The 20,708-nt window shown below is 35.7% G+C and overlaps 2 protein-coding genes across 2 annotated transcripts; one reads left to right on the forward strand and one right to left on the reverse strand.

Annotated features, from left to right (window-relative positions):
• The first annotated feature begins 2,457 nt into the window (after positions 1 to 2,457).
• LOC110688706 (prohibitin-3, mitochondrial-like) lies at positions 2,458 to 6,772 on the forward strand. The gene is made up of 3 exons (XM_021865460.1): positions 2,458 to 3,234; positions 4,313 to 4,680; positions 6,396 to 6,772. Exons 1-2 carry the CDS (start codon positions 2,753 to 2,755, stop codon positions 4,671 to 4,673), a joined length of 843 nt encoding a protein of 280 aa, XP_021721152.1. The 5' UTR covers positions 2,458 to 2,752; the 3' UTR covers positions 4,674 to 4,680; positions 6,396 to 6,772.
• A 3,260-nt stretch (positions 6,773 to 10,032) lies between these two features.
• Positions 10,033 to 16,735, reverse strand: LOC110688708 (acetyl-coenzyme A synthetase, chloroplastic/glyoxysomal-like). The gene is made up of 18 exons (XM_021865467.1): positions 15,794 to 16,735; positions 15,233 to 15,376; positions 14,957 to 15,112; positions 14,729 to 14,851; positions 14,426 to 14,594; positions 13,663 to 13,745; positions 13,318 to 13,419; positions 13,125 to 13,213; positions 12,868 to 12,958; positions 12,632 to 12,745; positions 12,228 to 12,304; positions 12,061 to 12,139; positions 11,882 to 11,950; positions 11,589 to 11,764; positions 11,396 to 11,452; positions 11,198 to 11,288; positions 10,969 to 11,067; positions 10,033 to 10,614 (listed from the first exon to the last, which is right to left on the reverse strand). The coding sequence occupies exons 1-18, from the start codon at positions 16,133 to 16,135 to the stop codon at positions 10,429 to 10,431; spliced, it is 2,247 nt and encodes a 748-aa protein (XP_021721159.1). The 5' UTR covers positions 16,136 to 16,735; the 3' UTR covers positions 10,033 to 10,428.
• Positions 16,736 to 20,708: the final 3,973 nt, after the last annotated feature.

Below are 20,708 nucleotides of genomic sequence, written 5' to 3' on the forward strand. Positions count from 1 at the left end.
CAAAAACCAAATCTGAAAATTATATACATATTAATCATGATTAAAACATCATAAAAACATCACACACACCAAAATCAATAATTAAATCAAGGTTGGATTAAATTAAAACAAGAGAAGATTTTTTTTATATACACACAATCGCACGCACGCATGCACGGGGGAGGGGGCTGCTTCCGCTCTCCACGCCGGCGGCTGCTGCTGCCGGTTATTGCTGGTGGCGGCGGCCAACCGGTGGGAAGTGGTGGTGGTGGCTGCCGGCCGCCCTAGTTTGCGTGTGTGTGAGTGTTTGTAAGGGAGAAGGGAAAAATTAAGGGAGAGAGAAAAATAAGAGGATATAGAAAGAGATTTTACCTTTGGGTATTCTCCACCTTGGGCAAAGTTTAATTTGCTCATATGATGGGTATTTATACCCTCTATCAAAACCCTCCTAAATTAAATTCCTTTTCTACCCTTAATGATTCCTACTCCTTTTCAAAATGACATTTGACTTTCTTTAAAATTCCATTGACTTTAAAACTTCTTTTTATAAGAGATTATGCTTCAAAGTTTTTAAATAATAAAATAAAATATTTTCAAAGCAATTAAATAAATAAAAATGGACGTTTAATTTAAATAAACCATTTTAAATTATTAAAATAGCATAAATAATTCATTTCGAATTAGTTAAATACTTCATAAAATAATAGTTTAAATTAATATATGTATAAAAATACGGGTATTACATCTTTTGTAGCCCAAGACCGAGGATTTCGGTGACTAAGGGCTTGGTTCGTGGAATCGGTCCAAGTAATAGATCAAGGGAGAAGAAATTGGGCTACAAGTATTTAAAGCACAAAAGAGGAACTCAGCCAAGAAAAAGATCGGGCCCAATCCGCCGACCTATGGCCCGATCGGGTGGATGCTCAGCAAAGCAGATAGAAGAAAAAGGCGGGCCCGATCGGGCGTGTGTTTTTCCTAAGCGTTTTAAGACTTGTCGTTTTTGGTAATTTGGGGTTTAGTGTTTAAACTCTTTTGTAAGCTTTTATTAGCTACGTTTTTTAGATTGCAAATTTCATTCTTAAGTTTTAGAGAGGTTTTAGTGAGAGATTATTGTTCAACTCAACTTTTTTAGTGCAATTTCATATTTCCTTCATTCGGTATTATTTCTCGTCTCTTTTATTGCTTTATTCATCGCTTTGATTTTAATTGCTTTGTTTATTTTTGCTTTGATTTCAATCATGTCTTCTTTAATTGCTTTGATTAGTTTAGATTTAAATATGTGTGAGTAGTTTAATTCTAGGGTTTTTGGGGGATCCATAATTAATATGAAGGGATAATTTATTTTGGTTGACTATTGATATTGCATGATAATTTCTTATTGAATTGTTTTAATTCTTTGCAATTGAATTATGAATCGAACAGATGTGATTTGATTGTAAATGTATAACAATATTGAATTGATGAATCGAGCAGATGTTAATTTGATGTTAAAGGCTATTTTCAATAGGAACTTAAGTCTAGTAAATTGCGAGAGCCTGGTAGATTTATGTTGGTTAATAGAGCATGTTAATCATGTTATTTGCAATATCAATTGTTGATTGTTATGTTTTATCCTGAAGTATTAATTATTGGTGAACCTGTGACCCTAGGCTTTTTATTATTGATTATTCCCTTAGATTAATTCATACAAACCTTATTTGTTTCTTGATAATTTAGATTATAATAATTAATTAGGAATAGAAGAACGATGTTTTCCTGTGAAATCGACCCTACTTTCCTATCTATTTTAGTTAGTGGTTTTATGAATACTTACTTTTGATTAGGTGATACAACTTTACCCTGTCAATGAGACGGAGAGAGTAGTTAAGATTACTGAATTTTTTTTATGCCAATCTTACTAACCCTCCTAACTGCATAATTTTGTAGTATAAATATAAAATATGTAAGTCAAATTTTTAGTGGGCAAAAATTATTAGTTTAGGCGTTCAAATTTTACTACTTTTTCTCTTTAAAGTCTTCTATAATCTCTTGTAAGAATTAATAAAGTGAGTGGGTAACTCGGGTAATCCGTTTAATAAGTGGGTTAGGTTTGGGTCAAGGATTTTCAACCCGTTTAATAAATGAGTTAGGTTTGAGTCAAGGGTTTATCAACCCGTTTATTATTGACACGAACACAAACTCGACACGACACGACCCGTTTAACAGCCCTACTTCTAATTTTAGTTCATAAAATCGTTGAGTTCTTAACATATATACTCATTTTTTTTATAATGCCACCATTCTATTAGATCGCCTTGTCAAAAGAAAAGCAAATAAAACCTACTTTTGTGTATAGAAATGAAAGAAATGTTATTCAACATAGCGTTCCTTACATAATAATGAAAGGAATGGCTAAATATAAATATTCAATATGAATATATACGATAGATATAGGATTTAAGAACTTCCCAAGATTTGTTGTAATTAGCTTCATGTATACGAGTATCATCTTTACTTCTTTAGTGTTGGTTATCAATAATCTGATCCCGTCACGATAATAGTTTGGATACCAGACCCTCGATCCATGTTAAGATTGCTTAACCCCTATGAATAAAGCCCAACTCAATAGACAAAAAAAAAAAAAATCCTCACGCATTTCCACTTTCCCCTTTCTCAAGTCACGCATTCCTTAGGGTTTTACCTACTTCATCAATTCATCACAATTTCCCCCCTTTTCAACCCTTAAACCCTAAGAACTCAACTTGCATTTTTCTCTCTCCTCCATTTTTCTGCCATGGGAAGCCAGCAAGCTGCCAACATCCTCAACAGCGTCGCTAAAACAGCATTAGGCCTCGGTGCCTTAGGCGCCCTCGCCAATTCCGCCCTCTACACCGTTGACGGTGGCGAGAAGGCCGTCATCTTCGACCGTTTTCGCGGGGTTCTCGAAGAAACTGTCGGCGAAGGTACTCATGTCCGAATTCCATGGCTCCAGAGTCCTTACATCTTCGATATTCGTACTCGACCTCACAATTTTTCATCAATGTCTGGTACTAAGGATCTTCAGATGGTGAATCTTACTCTTAGGGTTTTGTCTCGCCCTGATCAGAATCGTCTTCCTCATATTTTTCAGACTCTTGGGTTGGAGTATGATGAGAAGGTTCTTCCTTCTATTGGTAATGAAGTTTTGAAGGCTGTTGTTGCTCAGTTTAATGCTGACCAGCTTCTTACTGATCGTCCTAGGGTTTCTGCTCTTGTCAGAGACAGCTTGATTAAGAGGTATTCATTTTGTTTTTTTTTTTGTGTGTAATTTTTATTGTGGATATCTAGGGTTAGGGTTTATATCAGCGCATAAATTGTTTCCTTAGTCTTCTATTTGTTTGATGATTTGAAAATTTTTGGTGTTAAATTGGTAATAAAGATGCATTTAGTAGAAATTTTATGGTATTGCTGTTGTTTCCCTGATTATTATGTTGCAGTAGTTAGCTGATTGTGTATTTGAAGTTCTGACTTGTACATTTTGATTGATCCCAGACTAGCTGTGTATTTCTGGTGTACATTTTGGTTGATACGTTGGTTGCACGATTGCATGACCATACCTTGAAAATTTCTGAAGGTCAATAATGTGTAGATAGGGGAATAACGGCAAATAAGCGCTGGAAAAAGGTCCAATAAGTTTTGATGAGAGTAATGCAGAGCTCAATTTAGTAATTAAAATAAGTTTACATAAGTGCCACTAAGTTTGTAAAATGTAGGTAATTCTGGAGAAAGGCTAGTAGGTTTGGATAATTGTAATTTGGTGAACAGAATGAATTCATGAATCTGCGTGCTTCCTAAGCACCCCCCCCCCCTTCTCCCAACACACACACACACACAAACGTGATTAGTGGATTACCCTCCTCTTTTGGAATTTTGGGGTTTTGAAGTTCATGCGATTACCCATTCTGATTTCTTGCTGCAGGTTTGGTTTATCCGTGTGTAAATTTTTTTCCATGTTAACATTTTTGAGGTGAATGTGCTTTGATTTTGTAAATTGACGGCTCCTTTTCTCTTCATGAAATTGGTGTTATTCTTCTGGTTGTATAAGTGCAAAATAATTGGTTTTTGGAACAACTGAGGGGGTTGAGAGGATTTGTGGATTCTGGATGGTTGACGAATTGGGAATTATTTGCTTAGAAGCACCACTTTAATTGTCTAAGATTCAATCTTAAGGTGCTAGTTTTTTTTTTTTTTTACAAAAAAGGTTAATTGTTTGCATCCATACAGTTTCTGTTTAATATTCTTCTACCAAATCTTAGCTGAAACACTTTGTAATAATTTGAGTTTTTTTAAATATTTTTTTTTTTACTATGTGCAGGGCAAAGGATTTCAACATTATACTGGATGATGTGGCAATTACTCACCTCTCATACGGTGCAGAATTCTCAAGAGCAGTTGAGCAGAAGCAGGTGGCACAGCAGGAGGCTGAGAGGTCCAAATATGTGGTTATGAAGGCTGATCAAGAGAGGCGTGCGGCAATCATTAGGGCCGAGGGAGAAAGCGAGTCTGCTAAATTGATTTCTGATGCAACTGCATCTGCGGGAATGGGCCTGATTGAGTTGAGGAAGATTGAAGCTATGAAGGAGAATGCAGCAACAATGGGAAGGAGTTCCAATGTGACCTACCTGCCCAACGGAAATCAGATGCTTCTGGCAATGAATGCACCTGGTGCTCGTTAAGAGCATGGTGAGTTTCTTCTATTGGCTGTGGATGAAATTTAGGCTGTGATTTAGTTGCTGCTGAATGTCTTGAACTTCAGCTGGTCAATTGTTTTGGTTTTTGCTATTCGGCTTGCTTTTCATTCTTTGTTTGAACATAACTTCAGTATGGCCGTATGTTTCCAAGGTTATGGTGTTATACTTTACAGCACATTATGTTTTGGTGCTTTTTAAAGTTATCAGAGCTGTAGATTTTTTGTGTTATTTTATGTGGAACTTTCCTTGGCTGAAAAAATGACAACATTGCACAGCTACACGAGTTTTTTGCCCATGCAAGTCATTACTTTAGGTGGATATTTGTTTGTCTATTAGTGAGAGATTTTGTTTGATCACTCACGTATACTTGATTGTGTCCTGTAATATATCAATATAATAATTAATATGATGGGTTTGAATTTTGTGAAATTCTTGAGTTTCTGCTGTAAGGTTTTGTTTATGGATTTTGGATTACCTTTTTTTTTTCACTCTATTAACAGTTGTGTTGAGTGGGCTGGTATATTTGGTTTTTTAGTATGTGCGATTAAATAAGGAAGAAATGTTTATGGATTTTGGATTACCTTTTTTTTTTTTCACTCTATTAACAGTTGTGTTGAGTGGGCTGGTATATTTGGTTTTTTAGTATGTGCGATTAAATAAGGAAGAAAGGGATTGTAGAGGATATGTTTACTAAAAATGGAATTGGGGAAATCTTGTAAGGATAACCTGAAAAGAAGGGGTAATTTTTAAGGGACATTTATGCGAACAGCATAGATATTAGAAATATGTTATGCATCAGCATGCAAGGAAAGTAAGATTTTTGTATTTGCGTAGGGGATGAGTGCCCTCCAGCATCTTGTCAGTCAATGAACTGCTGCATTATGCATGCTGTCAGAGTCATAGTACATATAGTCTATGGTTAACCCTTCAGCTGAACATGTGGATAAGAAAATGATTTCAAAAAGAGAAAGTTGATCCATTGATCGGCTGAGTGGGCTTTCTTGCCCCATTAGTGCCTTAATATTGTGAGATTTATTCTAGAGTTCTGTGGTTTTTTGTGTTGAAATGCATGCACACTGGAAGATTGTGTAATTGGAGGTTAGTGGGTATTATCTTTGAAAATAATGGACATTCAAGATATGTTTGCTGAAATGCTGATGTTCTTGTACCAGTCTATCTCTTTTTGATTTGGGAATGATTTACCAAAAAATTATAATTGCTTCTACAGTATGGAGTGTTTCATCTCTACATCCTCAAATTGGCTGTTTTAGTATAGATTCAGAGGAAAAATAAGAGGAAACTCATTAAGCATGTATAAAACTGAATAAGAATGGTCTTGAGAAGGATTATATTAGGCTGTGTGCGAAACTCGCCATCTAGTTACCTCATGGAAAAAATCTTCTTAAAGGGTTACCTTATCAACCAAGTGTTTCATTGTTGCCCTTGTCTGTGATGTTTGGTCCTGCCACTAGCTAAAAGTTTGTTTATGTGCAACGTACCCAACTGTTGCCATTTTTTTTTTTTTTTTTTTTTTGTTTAAATTGCTGGCTCTATATATGCTTAATCGTGTTATAACTACATGTGGAAGCCCCCGCCCTCAATCTGGGAAATTCAATTAGATTTGATCAATTAATTACACTTTAAGACAGGATGTAATGTAAGCAATAACTTAATTACTTTCATAATTTATTTGTTTAATTTATGCAGGCTTGGGGTACGAGTGAAGATTGTCAACATCTTCAGCAAAGCAGTATCTTTAGGGTTTTTAGTTGGTGGGAATATTTGATACTGGACGTGAAACATTTTCAGCATTGAGGATTAGACTATTAATGATCTTGGTGGCGAATTAATATTTGTCTAAGCTGTTGATATTTTATCTTTTGTTACAATAACCAATATGTTACCCATAAATTGCGAGCTGTTTAACCACGTGTTGTGGTGGGAGTAGCATTCATTTTGATTTTGCCCAAATTTGAGTAATATGCTCTCTTTCCTGAGAATGGGTTTAAAAATGTGTTCATGTTTGATGCTATCATTTTACTCTCTCCATTTTAAATACTTATTCATTTCTACTTTTTGCACTATTTATTTGTCTTACTTTGACTAATGAATATAATTTATACATAAGAAAAAATAGTCTTGTGGTTACTTGTTTGAATAGTCGCAATGAATGAATTATAAATTTTTAATTGTTAGAATTTATACTTGATAATTAAAGATATTATTGATCAAAGATTAGCATTGGCATATGTGCCTAGAAGAATTGGAGCAAGTATTTAAAATAAGAACAAGTATTTAAAGACCAGGAAGGGAGTGTCTTATCCGCTAATCCAGGTCTTGGAAAAATAAGAGGAAAACTCATTAAGCGAAAGTACAAGCAAACATCGAAAGTATTTTTGCCAACGTAGAGAAGAACTACAATGGTTCAATAGATGTGAATATGGAAATGAATTGACCCTGGCCATAAATAACGTTGCCGAGAAGGAGAGATGACAGAAAACGCCTAACCTCAAGGTTGAAACGTACAATCTTTACCACTAGTCATTGGAGTTAGTTGGATAATCCTAATGATATGATCTTAGCGCATAACACAACAAAACAAACGTATTTTCCATTACTCCAACCCAAGACGGACTCAACTCAGTTGATACATGCCAATGATGCCATGAGATGAAGCAACACTAGTCATGTGAATGTTGTTTAATTTATTTACGAGATGTAACTTTGTACGATGTACGGTTTCATTTATTATAGTTTATGTTTTTTTAAAGACATAACATGCCATTTATGAATTTTTTATTTTAAATGCATCACTTTTAATAAATTTTGTAAAAAACAACCACCCCAAATACACCACTTTTCTAATTAGCCACCCTTTTTTTTTACGAAATTAAAAAAAACCACCTCCAAAACGTAAAATCATAGGTATCACCACCTCCTCCTGTATTCTGGCCTGTTTTCTGACTAAAAATTCACATGTTACCACCCTTAAAAAAAAAAAAAAACGAAAAATCCCCCTAACCCCAACCCCAGCCCCAGCAGCCACCCCTACCACTACCCCTTCCGGCGAAATCCACCCCAAGTAGCCACCTCCAACCACTACCCCTTCTGGCGAACCTAACCAAGCCCCACCCCTGCTCGCCCGGCCACCAAGCCCCCTCTAATTTTGACGTTGATATTTCCTCTTTCTCTCTCCTTGAAACCCTAGATTTAGGGTGTCCTACAGCCGGCGACTCATCCTACCTCAGAAACTGTTTCAATGGAGTGAGAGAAAGCTCCCCTGTAATGGAGAACTCAGAGTGCGCTTCAATGGAGGAGGCTCAGATGTGCATTTCATCAAACAATTTGGGGGAGAATTTTCAAGAAATAGAAAATCAATTACAAATGGCGGTAAACTAAACCAATTGGAAAAGAAAATCAATTTCCCAGAAAACCCAGAAAACCAAATCGAATTTGATTACTTTAAAAGTTTAAACGATTCAAATTCATCACAGCCTCGGTGGGGTCCACTGGTAAGGATATTGGCTGGAGGTGGCTGTGTTGGGGTGGAGGTGGTCCGGCAAGTGGTTGGTTTGGGTGGGATTGGCTGTTCCCGGTGGAGTGGCGGGAGAAGGGGGAGGCGGGTGGCTGCCGTAGATAGGTTGGGGATATTTTAAAAAAAAAATTTAATTTTGTTAATTTTGACCAATAGGTGGTAACACGTGGACTCTTAATCGGGATACAAGCCGGACTAGAGGAGGGGGTGCTGATACCTACTGGTTTGAGTTTTGGAGGTAGTTTTTTTTTTTTTTTTTTTTTTTTTTTGTAAAAAAAATGTGGTTAATTAGAAAAGTGGTGTATTTGGGGATAATTTTTTACAAAATTTCCTCACTTTTATATTTGATAATTTTATATGATATATTATTGTATTTCGCTCTCTTTCCTAAAACTCCACTCAAAATATTATATTATTTCTCTCCCCTAAAATAACCTAATAATATTCCCTCTTACACACACTCTTTTTTCTACATAGTCTCTTTTTCATGGCCCCTAATGTACTTTCAGTAAAATAAATTAATCCTCCACTTACCCATTTGCACAATAAAATATAAAACCAAATAAATTATCCTAAAGCTTCACGCAAATACAAATGATGCATTTAAAAAAAAAAACAAAGGGAGTAGTATGATTTTTCTTTTTTTTTTTTAAATCACATTAGATATATACTTACTAATTCTTTTTTTCTTTTATCATCTTTAGCAATGTTTTATTACTATATTAAGTTGCTCATAACATTAATGATATTTTTTTTTAATAAATTTTAGAGGTTTTTATTTTTTTAAATTTTAATTTTACTAATAATTAAATTATATTAGAAATATTTTTTTTTTTAAAAAACACAACTCCCCCACCCCCTACCTTTTCCCACCGCCGCAAATGACCCCTCCCCTGTTTCCGGCCCCTTCAATCCCCACCTAAAACCACCCAGAAAACCAAACCCGTTTAGGGTTTTTAAACGACCAGGAAAATAGGTTTTTTTTTGGTGGTTTCAGGTGGGGGTTTAGGGTTTGGGGGGGTCGGGAACAGAAGAGGAGGGTTGTTTCGAGGAGGGCCTGAGGGGGGCCATTTTTGGGGTAAGGAAAGGGAGGGGGTGGGTGCCGAATGGGGAATGGCAGGGGGTGGGGGTCGCTCGATGGGGGGATGGGCATCGTGGACCTGGGGTGGGGGAGCTGAGGGTGGCTGGGTGGTGGTGAGGGGTTGGGTTTTTTTAAGATTTTTATTAAAATATTTATTATTTTTTGTAATTAATAATACAAGATTATCAAAGATAATATTTTTTTTTCTCATTTTATCAAAGAGAAAAAAAGATGTTGGGTGTTATCTAAGAGGTTTTTTTTTTTTTTTTTTTTTTTTAAATGGACGTGATTAGGTACTTTATGGCAAAAAGAAATTAATATTTGGATTTGGTTTTCTTTTGTTTGATAGTTTGAGAGTGGGGAGAGCTTAGCTGGTTAAAGTTTTCCTCCCGATTTTAGGGATCCGGGAATAGATATCATTACCCGTCCTTATGGGCTCTCAAAAAAAAAAAAAAAAAAAAAAAAGTTTGAGAGGGTGATTTAGACAAGTGATTTCCATTCCACTAAACAAGGGAAAGCTTATCTATTGGAAAATCACTTTCTATTACTCATAAAAATGTTTTAGTCTAGCCAAACAGAGCCCTTGCACACAAACTTTGAAGATCCCTATGCTATAAATCTAAGGGTGAATAATTTAATTTGTAAATCTATAAATACAACCTTTAGGATTGTATTTGATACATGTCGCACAACGGAATACTGAAAAATAAGTTATTTGTATTTTAATATCATCAAACGATAAAAACTTGTTTACCCTCACATTTCACAACACAAACATAGAAAGATCAATTACAATTGTTCTCAATAATTGCAAAAAAGACGCAAGCCTTGCAGGACAAACTTTATTACTAAACTGAAATTGGTTAAAAATAATAATTCCGCACAAAAATGTGTATCCAAAAATTTGAATCACTCTCCTATTAGATCATAATGGAACAAAGGCTATGGTACAAAAAAAGCTAAAAGAATGACAGCATCACGACAACAAAACCAGCAATAATCTGCAAAGCAGATTGATAGCAAGAACTTCTGAACCTACAGCCCAAAAGAATTTTACTGTGAGAAAGCGCCAAAACGAAGCCACCATTTCAAGATTCACTGAAATAACTCTAAATTTGAATGTTCTATTTGTCAGCAAGGGCAATAAGCTGTTCTACAACAGCTGGTTCTGCAAGAGTGCTGGTGTCTCCAAGCTCATCGAGTTGCCTTGAAGCAATCTTTCTCAAAATCCTCCTCATTATCTTTCCACTTCTTGTTTTAGGGAGTCCAGGTGCCCAGTGAATCTTATCTGGGGCAGCAAATGCTCCAATCTGAAATTATTGAAGGGGTCGAATTCATGATTAATCCATAATTATAGAATGCATAGTGGTGGAACATGGAAATAAATAAATTCGCACCAAATATGCATGTAGTGGTGGAACATAGAACTAAATAAATTCGCACCAATGTTTTAACTTTTGAATCCAGATCGTATAAGTGAGTATAATATTGACATCTTTTTTTGACAGGAGTATAACAATTAACATTTTAAACATTGGGAACCAAAATTTCTTCATAGTTTAACAAGTGTATGCTAAATATATCACTGATTGCATCAAGTCAATTATTCTTGGAATAGTTTGGCCACAGTTTCTAGCAGAAGCAGACACAGTTGGGGAGCTAACCTGACTACGGACAGCCATAACAAGGCTTTTGCGAAGGTCTTCACTATAAGGAACACCCTCAACCAATGTAACAAATGCGTAAATGCCCTGCCCTTTCACCTGAACAAAAAAACAGAAACTTATGAAGATGTGAAACTAGTGCTGCATAAAAGTAGTGCTGGCATTTCTTGTAATCACGAGGATACAAAAGTAGTGCTGCATAAAAGTGAGGTGGGAGGCCCCATTATACCTCATGCTCAACACCAACCACAGCAGCCTCAGCACATTGAGGATGTGAAACTAGGGCAGATTCCACTTCAGCAGTTCCAATACGGTGACCACTGCACAAAATACAAACATCCATGAAAAGTGGAATAAAAGGTCCTCAAAATCCTGCGAATTTTCTAGAATAAACCTGATCACTGAATAATGTGGTATCAGGAGTTACCTGACATTGATGACATCGTCCACTCTTCCAGTGAGCCAGTAGTAACCATCTTTATCCCTGGGACATACAAGAAATGACTTCAAAAAACAAATAGTGGGATTCCAAAACCATCAACTCAATATGCCAATGTCAATTGATACATATCGGTAATTAGTTTGTATGATGAAACAATTTACATAACAATATTAATTACCTGCTACAGCCATCCCCGGTAAAATAATAACCAGGGAATGGCTTGAAATATGTGGTTTCATATCTTTCATGATCACCATATAGAGTACGGAAAGCTGAAGGCCATGAGTGCTTAATACATAAGTACCCACTACATTCACCTTCTATCTCATTGCCCTTCTCATCTACAATGACAGGCTGGAAGTAGAATGGTGCAAAAAATAAGAATTGCTAAAGGTCAGTATGAAATCATTTACAGTATAAATGATGAGGCTGAGATGAATATAACAGGAAATATAAATTCGGAGGCATAACCTGAACTCCAAAGAAAGGATATGTGGCAGAACCTGGCTTCTGTGCCCAGGCACCCGGCAAAGGAGTTATCTACCAAGCATCAATGTGGACAACATATTACACTCTTTACCAATAGTAGTCATAAAGAGTAATAATGGGCAATGGAAATAGGAATGAAGGGGAAAAAGTGATTTACCCACCATAAAGCCACCAGTTTCAGTCTGCCACCACGTGTCAGATATAGGACACCTTGAATCTCCAACAACATTGAAGAACCATCTGGAAGGATGCACACTCAAGGTTAATAAGAGCAACTCTAATCATTGTCATAGAAATCAACAAGCAGAAAGTGCCAGAGTTGGTGAACCTCCATGCACTTGGATTGATTGGCTCTCCAACACTTCCTAAAACCCTCAAGGATTTGCGTGAGTAACGAGTAACATGCTGCAATTTAGACAGAGAAATATCAACTCATATGTATACGCATTCCATGTCCATAACTATAATGGCTATCACTAGATGCACAAATGAAAAGAGAGACTCGATGACAGTTAATTATTTCTAAATGCAAAAGGTGAACAAGATAAATGGCACTAGCAGTGATATTCAAGAGAAGCAAGGAGCAAAGCTGCGAAATATATTCAGTCAGCATACCATGCTTTCAAACACAGTCCAAAGTACAAAATTCAGGGAACAACAGAGAATGTTAGTGGATAACACTGGAGTGAGAAATAAATTTTTGACCTCGAGTAGTACTTGAGATGGCTTTACCTCAGTACCCTCACGCATGAGAGATCTGACCAGTGTAGGGGCAGTGTAGAATATCGACACTTTGTATTTATCAACAATATCCCAGCAACGACCGGCATCTGGGTAAGTTGGAGCCTATAAGACAATCAATCAGGCATTTAATAACAATCAGATGCTTCAGCTGTAAATAAACAGGTATTTGCAGTTTTCTTATCACTTTTAAAATAGATTTCAGTAACAAAGAGGCAGGTAATTACCCCTTCAAAAACGATACAAGAAGCTCCATTGAGCAAAGGGCCATATGTTACATAACTGTGTCCAGTAATCCAACCACAGTCAGCAGTGCACCTGTCACATGCAAGGAAAAGTAAGATATAAATCTTTAAAATGTAAGAATGATCTCACAATCTCATACAGAATGAAATAACTAGACATAATGATGAGATGATGATGATGAAGATACACACATAACCACTTGTTAATTTATAAAAAAGAGTTGCCTTTGCAGCCTTACCAGTATACATCTGAGGGCTTATAATCAAATGTATACTTAAATGTTGTGGCAGTATATACCATGTAACCTCCAGTTGTGTGAACGACACCCTGAAAATGATTAAGCACAGTAAAAAAATGTGTGCGTAATGTTTGTAAGTATATATTGTAATAGAAAGAAGCATTGATTACATAGCAATGATAATCCCAGATACCTTGGGTTTTCCCGTGCTTCCACTAGTATAAAGCAGAAATAGTGGATCTTCTGCATCAACCCATTCAACATCACAAGTACTGGGGTACTTTGGAACAACATCCTAGAGGGAGGGAAAAAAAAATCAATTTCCTTGTAACATTCATCTCAAATTTACAACAATAAATAGAAATAAGACGGTTCACAAGAATTATATTACAGAAATGGTGCACTACAAAAACCAGCAATTGTCTGCTGAATTGTTACATGCATGTCAAACAGACCCAGAAAACTAGAATAGCAAAGCAAAATTTACTCTTGTCGAATAATATCATAAATATGTACACCACAAGAAAAGCATACCAACCTGCCACCAGACATCTCTTCCTTCCGTCCATTTGGTGTTCTCTCTACTAACGGCTAACTTGTTTTCATATGTTAGGCATACATCTGCTCAAATGGTAAAATATCAGAAAATCAGGCATGATTTAACAAATGCAGCTCATACTCAATCACAAAAATAAAAACCATAGCTCATAATTTACATTTGAATTACACAAAATTGCAATAAACAGTCTTTACTTTAACAATCACACTTCATGTACAGTAATGGAATTTTCACATGATCAGAGACTGAAAGTACACAGAAACAAATTACAATAAATAATCGAGTAACACATCAATCAATTAGTCATACACATTCCGTCCTTTTCAGTCTATTAAATCAGGCCACCACTAGAAAATAAAGTTATTGGCTATCATAAAGTCAGATTAAATTCTGTGGACCAGAGTTGGTATGTCACATATAATTCCAGCAAAGCTTGAATAGACCATTTTATACACTGAGCTCAAGCAACTAACTGCAACCAGAGAAAAAATAGGAAAAGAGTTGTATTGCAACAATTCTCCATCTAGAGGCAAGGATGTGAAATCAAATCTGCAGGTAATTGAGGAGCAAACTATGAAGAACATAATATTTTGACCATTCAGATGCACCTAGAATTTTGTTTTACAGATCAATGCAGCAGAGCATCTATTGTTAGTTTCTAGATAACATTGAAGGGGCTGTGGAAGAATATTGCTGGAAGTAGGATAGTAGTGTCATGAAAACCATTTAGTCAAGTGTATACCTACGGAAACGCCGTTCTTAGTTGATTCAGCAAGAGCAGCATCCACTATGTCTTTGAGACCAATAACCTTTGCTCCTCTTTTGACAGCATTGCAAGTAAGGACAACCTTTGGCTTGCAATCTACAATTCTTTGAGCAAGTGACTCTGAGGAGAAACCAGCAAAGACAACCTAAAGAAACACATCCAAAAAATAGAAAAGAAAGTAGCAGTCACAAGCAATTGATCAGTTTAGGCTGAAGAATGTCAAAACCCATTGAATTAATTCTATACAAGCAACATAAACAATGGTAAAATGAGTAGTACCGAGTGGATTGCACCGATTCGAGCACAAGCAAGCATTGCAATTGGCAGTTCCATGAGCATAGGCAGATAGATGATAACAGCATCACCCTTCTTAACACCAACATCTTTCAAGTAATTTGCAAGCTGTTGACAAAGAACAAAATCAACTTTGGAAAAATTTCCCTTTGCATTCGAATCGAACTTGATCCAAACTAAATAAAGACACAAACAAACAACACACACAATTACCTGGCAAACTTTCTCCAGGAGCTGACTGTAAGTCAAACTGTCATCAAAACCAAGATCATTTCCTTCCCAATACAATGCAATTTTATCACCATTTCCAATCTCAACATTTCTATCCAAACAATTGTAGCAGATGTTGGTGATCCCACCTTTGAACCACTGCTCATATCAAAATAATGCTCACAAAATCAAAACTAAATCACACACTATTATTTTCGGCTTCGAAAGCTCGAAAATTGAGGTCTGAGAAGTGATCAATATAAAGTAATCATCACTCACCTCAATGTTAACAGTTCCTTTTGTCACATTCAGATTCTCTGAGCAAACTTCCTTCCCCCATTTCTGTTTCCAATAAAATTCTGAAGCTATATCTCCCCAAAACCCTGTTGGATCCTCCACTGACCTCTTGTACATCTCCAAATACTTCACATATAAAATAAAAACAACAAAAACCAAATCATCAATTTCCAAATTCAAGCGAATGATCCATCAACATAATCAAATTCCATTTACATCATTGTTCTTTAGGACTAACTCAACTCAACTCCCTAGACCAAATCATCAGATTACAAATTCATTTGAATGATCAATCAAAATAAAATGACCATGATCAACCCCGTCTACGTCATTATACTTTCGACACAGAAAAAACCCAATTCCCTAAACAAAATCATCAAATTATAAATATACATGAATGATTGATCAAAATAAGATAAACAGAATCAAACCCCGTCTACATCATTACCCTTTACGACAAACTGGATACAGAAAAAACCCCCAACTCCCTGAATTCAGCAAACACCCAAAACAGAAAAACCCCAGAAAAGTACAAAAAATCACCTCAGAAGGAGAAGAAACATGAGCATTGCGTGAGAATTCCTGACTAGGAAAAACGTAGTCATTTTCTTCAGAAGCCAAAGCTTCACCAAGAATAACAGCATTCAAACGCGGAATTTTCCCAGCACCAGAAGGAAAAACCGGCAAAGATTGAACATGCCGGAGATGATTTTCCGTCGTCATTTTCCGGCGACCCTTTTCGTGAAATCGATTTAAAAGAATACCCAGATCGCAAAAATAGTGATTCTTTTTTATATTATTCTGTTTGGGTAGTTGGGTACTACTACTGCTACTATATAATAATGCACGACTACTAGTGTAAGGAGAGGAGAGAGACTGCATCATTTTTCACAAGGGTGTGTTTGGGTGTTGTCTTTGGAAAGAGTGAGAAATTTTGTTTGACTTAGAATTAAATAAATAATTATTGGATATAAAAAAAATTCGTGGCCTGCTTATAATATACTACTAATGAATAAGATCATTGAAACCACGATATTGGGATCTAAAACTATGAGAGATTATATTAAATACATATCATTTTCAGGGGTATTTTTTTATGGACTAAATGATAAGAAATTTAGATCTTATGAGGTTAATTAATTAATTTTTATGACAAGTTGGGTGGTTTAGAAATAGTTTTTTGTTGTGTATTAATTATGGTTTAATTTAATAATGGTGGTTTAAGAGAAAATAAAATATTGAAGGTTGAAAAGTAAAATGAATGATATGGTACACAAATGTAGAAAAATGGAAATGAGGGGTGTTGACTATGGAAGAAAGTTGAAGATTGATAAAAGGGGAAAGAAAATGGTGGAAGTTGATTTGTTTTTTGAATATGAAAATGGTAGATTGAAGAAGATGATGAAAGAAGCTGATATGCAATGCCAATAATGGAATTGTATAAGGGTGATGAGGTGAGAGTTTGTAGGGAGAAGAACGAAAGATAGAAAACAAGTTTTTTGCATGGTTTACATCAAAAATAAGTTGGATTTTTGGACCCCACCGATAGGGTAAACTTAAGGGGTGGGGTGGCCCTTATATTATTGTTATCTTTGCCAAAGCCAAAACCATGGACATCAGGTGGGTATGTAGCCATGTAGGTGACTGGCTTCAGTGGCGGATTCAGGATTTCCGAGATAGTGTGTCACCATCAATTATTGATCATTTGTGAAAGTACAATTTTTTTTTTCCATGTCTTGTTCATAATTAATTACAATCCAAAAATTATATATATATATATATATATATATATATATATATATATATATATATATATATATATTTCACCAAATTGATTTCAATCCAAAAATAGGACACAAAAATTCATACCACAACCAAATACAGTACTTAAGAATTCAATTTTACAAGTCGAAAATATTACAAATAACATGTTATAAACAAATGGTACAATAAAATTATTATATTGAATTAACTTTATGATTTTTTAGTTAATTGATAAGCTTTATGGGGAAATATTAAAATTGGTTGTACAAATATAAGATATAAAAAGGGAAAAAAAATTATTAAAAAATTATACAAAAAAAAGTGAGATAACTTAAGAGACCAGTTATTAAATATAACTGGTCTCTTTAATGAAAAAAGAAAGTAGCGCAAAAAAATTGCGAAATGCAATAGCAGCATCAAAGAGACCTCTTATATAAATAACATGTCTCTTTAATATTTAAAAAAAACAAGTCTTTTGTAGCAATAGCAGCATTAAAGAGATCGTCTATCTTAATAAGAGGTCTCTTTAATATTGTTTGTTGTTACCAATAGCAGCATCAAAGAGACCACCTATCTATAATAAGTGGTCTCTTTGATATTTTAATTTTAAAAAAAAATACTGTGTCACCGGACCCACTATGACTAAAGGTGGGTCCGCCCTGATTGGCTTATATATGGATTTAGATTGAAACTCCCCACGTTTTGAAATAAATGTGTTATTGGTAATTTGGCGGTGGCTTAACAACATATTGATGCATTTTATTCGTATCATATACCTCTTGTTTGTAATTATATAGATTCAATAGCATAGTTATAATAGCGCTTAGTTGAACTGTTGAAGGTGTAATTATATAAGTTTAATTTGAGCGGATTGATATTGATCCGACTTGAACGTGACCCAAAACCAATAATGACCCAACTTGATGGTTATTCGACCCAAACCTAACCCAACTTGATCTGAATTTAATTACCACCATAGGCCACCCAAACCAATTAAATTCGATACAACCAAAATCTGAAATTGAACTTGACAAAATTTGACTTAAATCGAACCTGACATGCAACTGAAAGGGTAAACAACTTGACATAGCCATAAAATGACTTGAACCTAAACCCGATCTAGGTCTTGATTGACCCGATTTAAGCTTGACTCATGACTTGATATGACTCGACCTAAATTTTCCTTGAACACCTGCGCAAATTGACTACTCTAATGGATATACTATGAAAATAGAAATGCTCAAGTATTCTGAGTGGGGATTATGAGTGGAGGGAGAAATAATATATATGGTGGTAAGTTATCAAAAGTATATTGAATCGCTAAATGCCACCCACAAATTTATTCAACGCCCCTAACCCCTAGCCACCATGTCCTCCATCGGCCACTAGGGGTGAAACTAATGTGGTTTAAAACTGAACTGAACTGCAAACCGAACCAAATTAGAAATACGGTGCGGTTTTTTTTTTTTCTCATATGGTTCAATTTGGTTTAAAAAAATAATTGATTTTCGGTTTGGTTTCGGTTTCAAGTTTTGAAAATCCGAAAAATCGAAATCCAAACCGAATTTCGGCCCATACCTTAGCCCAATTCTGATTCCTATGCTAAGTATATAAAGAAAAAAAAACCCCTAATCTATTGTTCCTGTTAGCCTTTCTCACTCTTTTACTGACTTAATTCAATACTTCACTCTCACTCCCTCACTCCACCGTCCACCGTCCGACATTCACCATCCACCATCCACTGTCCTCTGACTCTCAAATCAAAAGGCATGCTTCATGTTGCTATTAATCCTATTATATAAGCTCAATTTCTTAAACTTTACTGATATACACTAAGTTCAATTGCTTGAATTTAACTGTGGTTTGATTACATATTATATTCCTCGATTATGGTTCATGAAGTTTGTACGGTGATGTTTTGTAGAATGATAAAGCTTTTGAATTGATGAAAAATATTTAGGAAAGTATAAATTAGCTTAAGAAATTAAATTAAGGACTACAATTATTGAATTAAAAAAATTGGTGTGGTTCGGTTTAACCGTAATTTATATGGTGTGGTTTGGTTTGGTTTCAAGAGTAATATGGTGCGATGTGGTTAGCAAAATCCCAAAACCGAATTAATATGGTTTGGTTTCGATTTGGGCTATAAACCACACCGCAAACTGAACTTTTACCCCTACTGGCCACCAACTTGGCGTACATCATCCACTCTTTTCCTCATTCATCTCTGTAGGGAAATAGCTACTATAATGCGGAATTTCACAAATCTAATTCATTCGCACCTAAACATGATCAACATGCACAACACATAAGAATCACATAATAATACCTTTGAAGTGTGAATTCCATGTTACGACTAGCTACAAAATAAGGAGAACTAAAGCTCCAAGCGTTGCTCCGCTACTCGCCACACGGGATTCGATTGAACGTCCAGCAATACTAGATTGGTCGGGTAAGAGAGGCAAACCACCACAATCACCACCTTCCATGGACAACCGACCACCACACAAACCACCACACATGACGCACACAAGGAGGACGAGGGAAGAGAGAGAGAAGGCTAGGTTTTGCGTTTGCTAATTAGGGTTTGTTGACTTATCAACCTTCATAAAACCTTAGGCGCCTAATCTATTTATAATGATATTATAATTAGATTAGGAAGCAAGCGCAAAACCACCTAAACTACCCTATATGGCCAGCCACCTAAATGAACGATCTAGGCCTTATAGTGTGACCTTATAAGATTCGTTCTAATGGGCTTTGGTCTATTTTACTAGGACAAAGATTATTGGTACCTCTAGTTATGATATAACGATGACTCAAAAGAACGAACTTAATTATCTCCATAATTCGATCCATTATATATCTAGTTATTGCACTTGACAAAGACACATTTCCTTCAATCCCCTCTTAGTTTCTCTCTCTTCCACTACCATTGGAAATCCACCAACCAATGTCACTACTTAGATCCAGCATGTGAGTGTTGTTTTTACCTCTAGGTTGCGCCGTCGAAATTTCTGGGTGATGTCTGTTGGTAATGAGAATCCCAGATGGGGTCATACTGATGGAAAGCATGGGACTTTCATTACTACTGTAGACACCTAAAAATGTCTCCCCAAAGCTAAACCCTCAAACAAGGCCATTTATCACGCCTTGGTTTAAGTATGGAACTTTAGTTATTGTACGGACTCCTTGGAGTGTTTAGGGGATGTATGATGAAAGAATAATAATTATAAGTATAAGAGAAGGAAGAGAGAATTGATGTTGCTACCCCAAAACTTGTAAATGAGCTTCGTATGTATAGAGAAAATGTGAAGGATGCAGTTCAGAACACTAGAAAATGAGCGCCGCTGAAGAAAAAGGTACCGTGGCACAGCAATGGGTGTTGTGTCACGACACTTGTACTGTGGCACGGTACAAAATTTTATCATTTTGGGAAAAGAAAGCGCGTTAAGAAAAGAATTTGGAAAATCTTAATGTGGCACGGCACTGGTACCGTGGCACATCATTTACTACTGTGGCACAACACTTGGTACCGTGGCGCGGTATTTTCAAGTTTTATACGTTTTTAAAACTTCCATAACTTTTGATTCGTAACTCAGAATAAGGCACATAATATATCATTGGAAAGATCTTTAAGTCTAATTTCCAACTAAATTAGAATCAAATCAAAATCTTTTATTGATTTTAAGAT

Source organism: Chenopodium quinoa, unplaced genomic scaffold (assembly GCF_001683475.1).
Source record: "Chenopodium quinoa cultivar QQ74 unplaced genomic scaffold, ASM168347v1, whole genome shotgun sequence".
Classification (NCBI taxonomy): domain Eukaryota; kingdom Viridiplantae; phylum Streptophyta; class Magnoliopsida; order Caryophyllales; family Amaranthaceae; genus Chenopodium; species Chenopodium quinoa.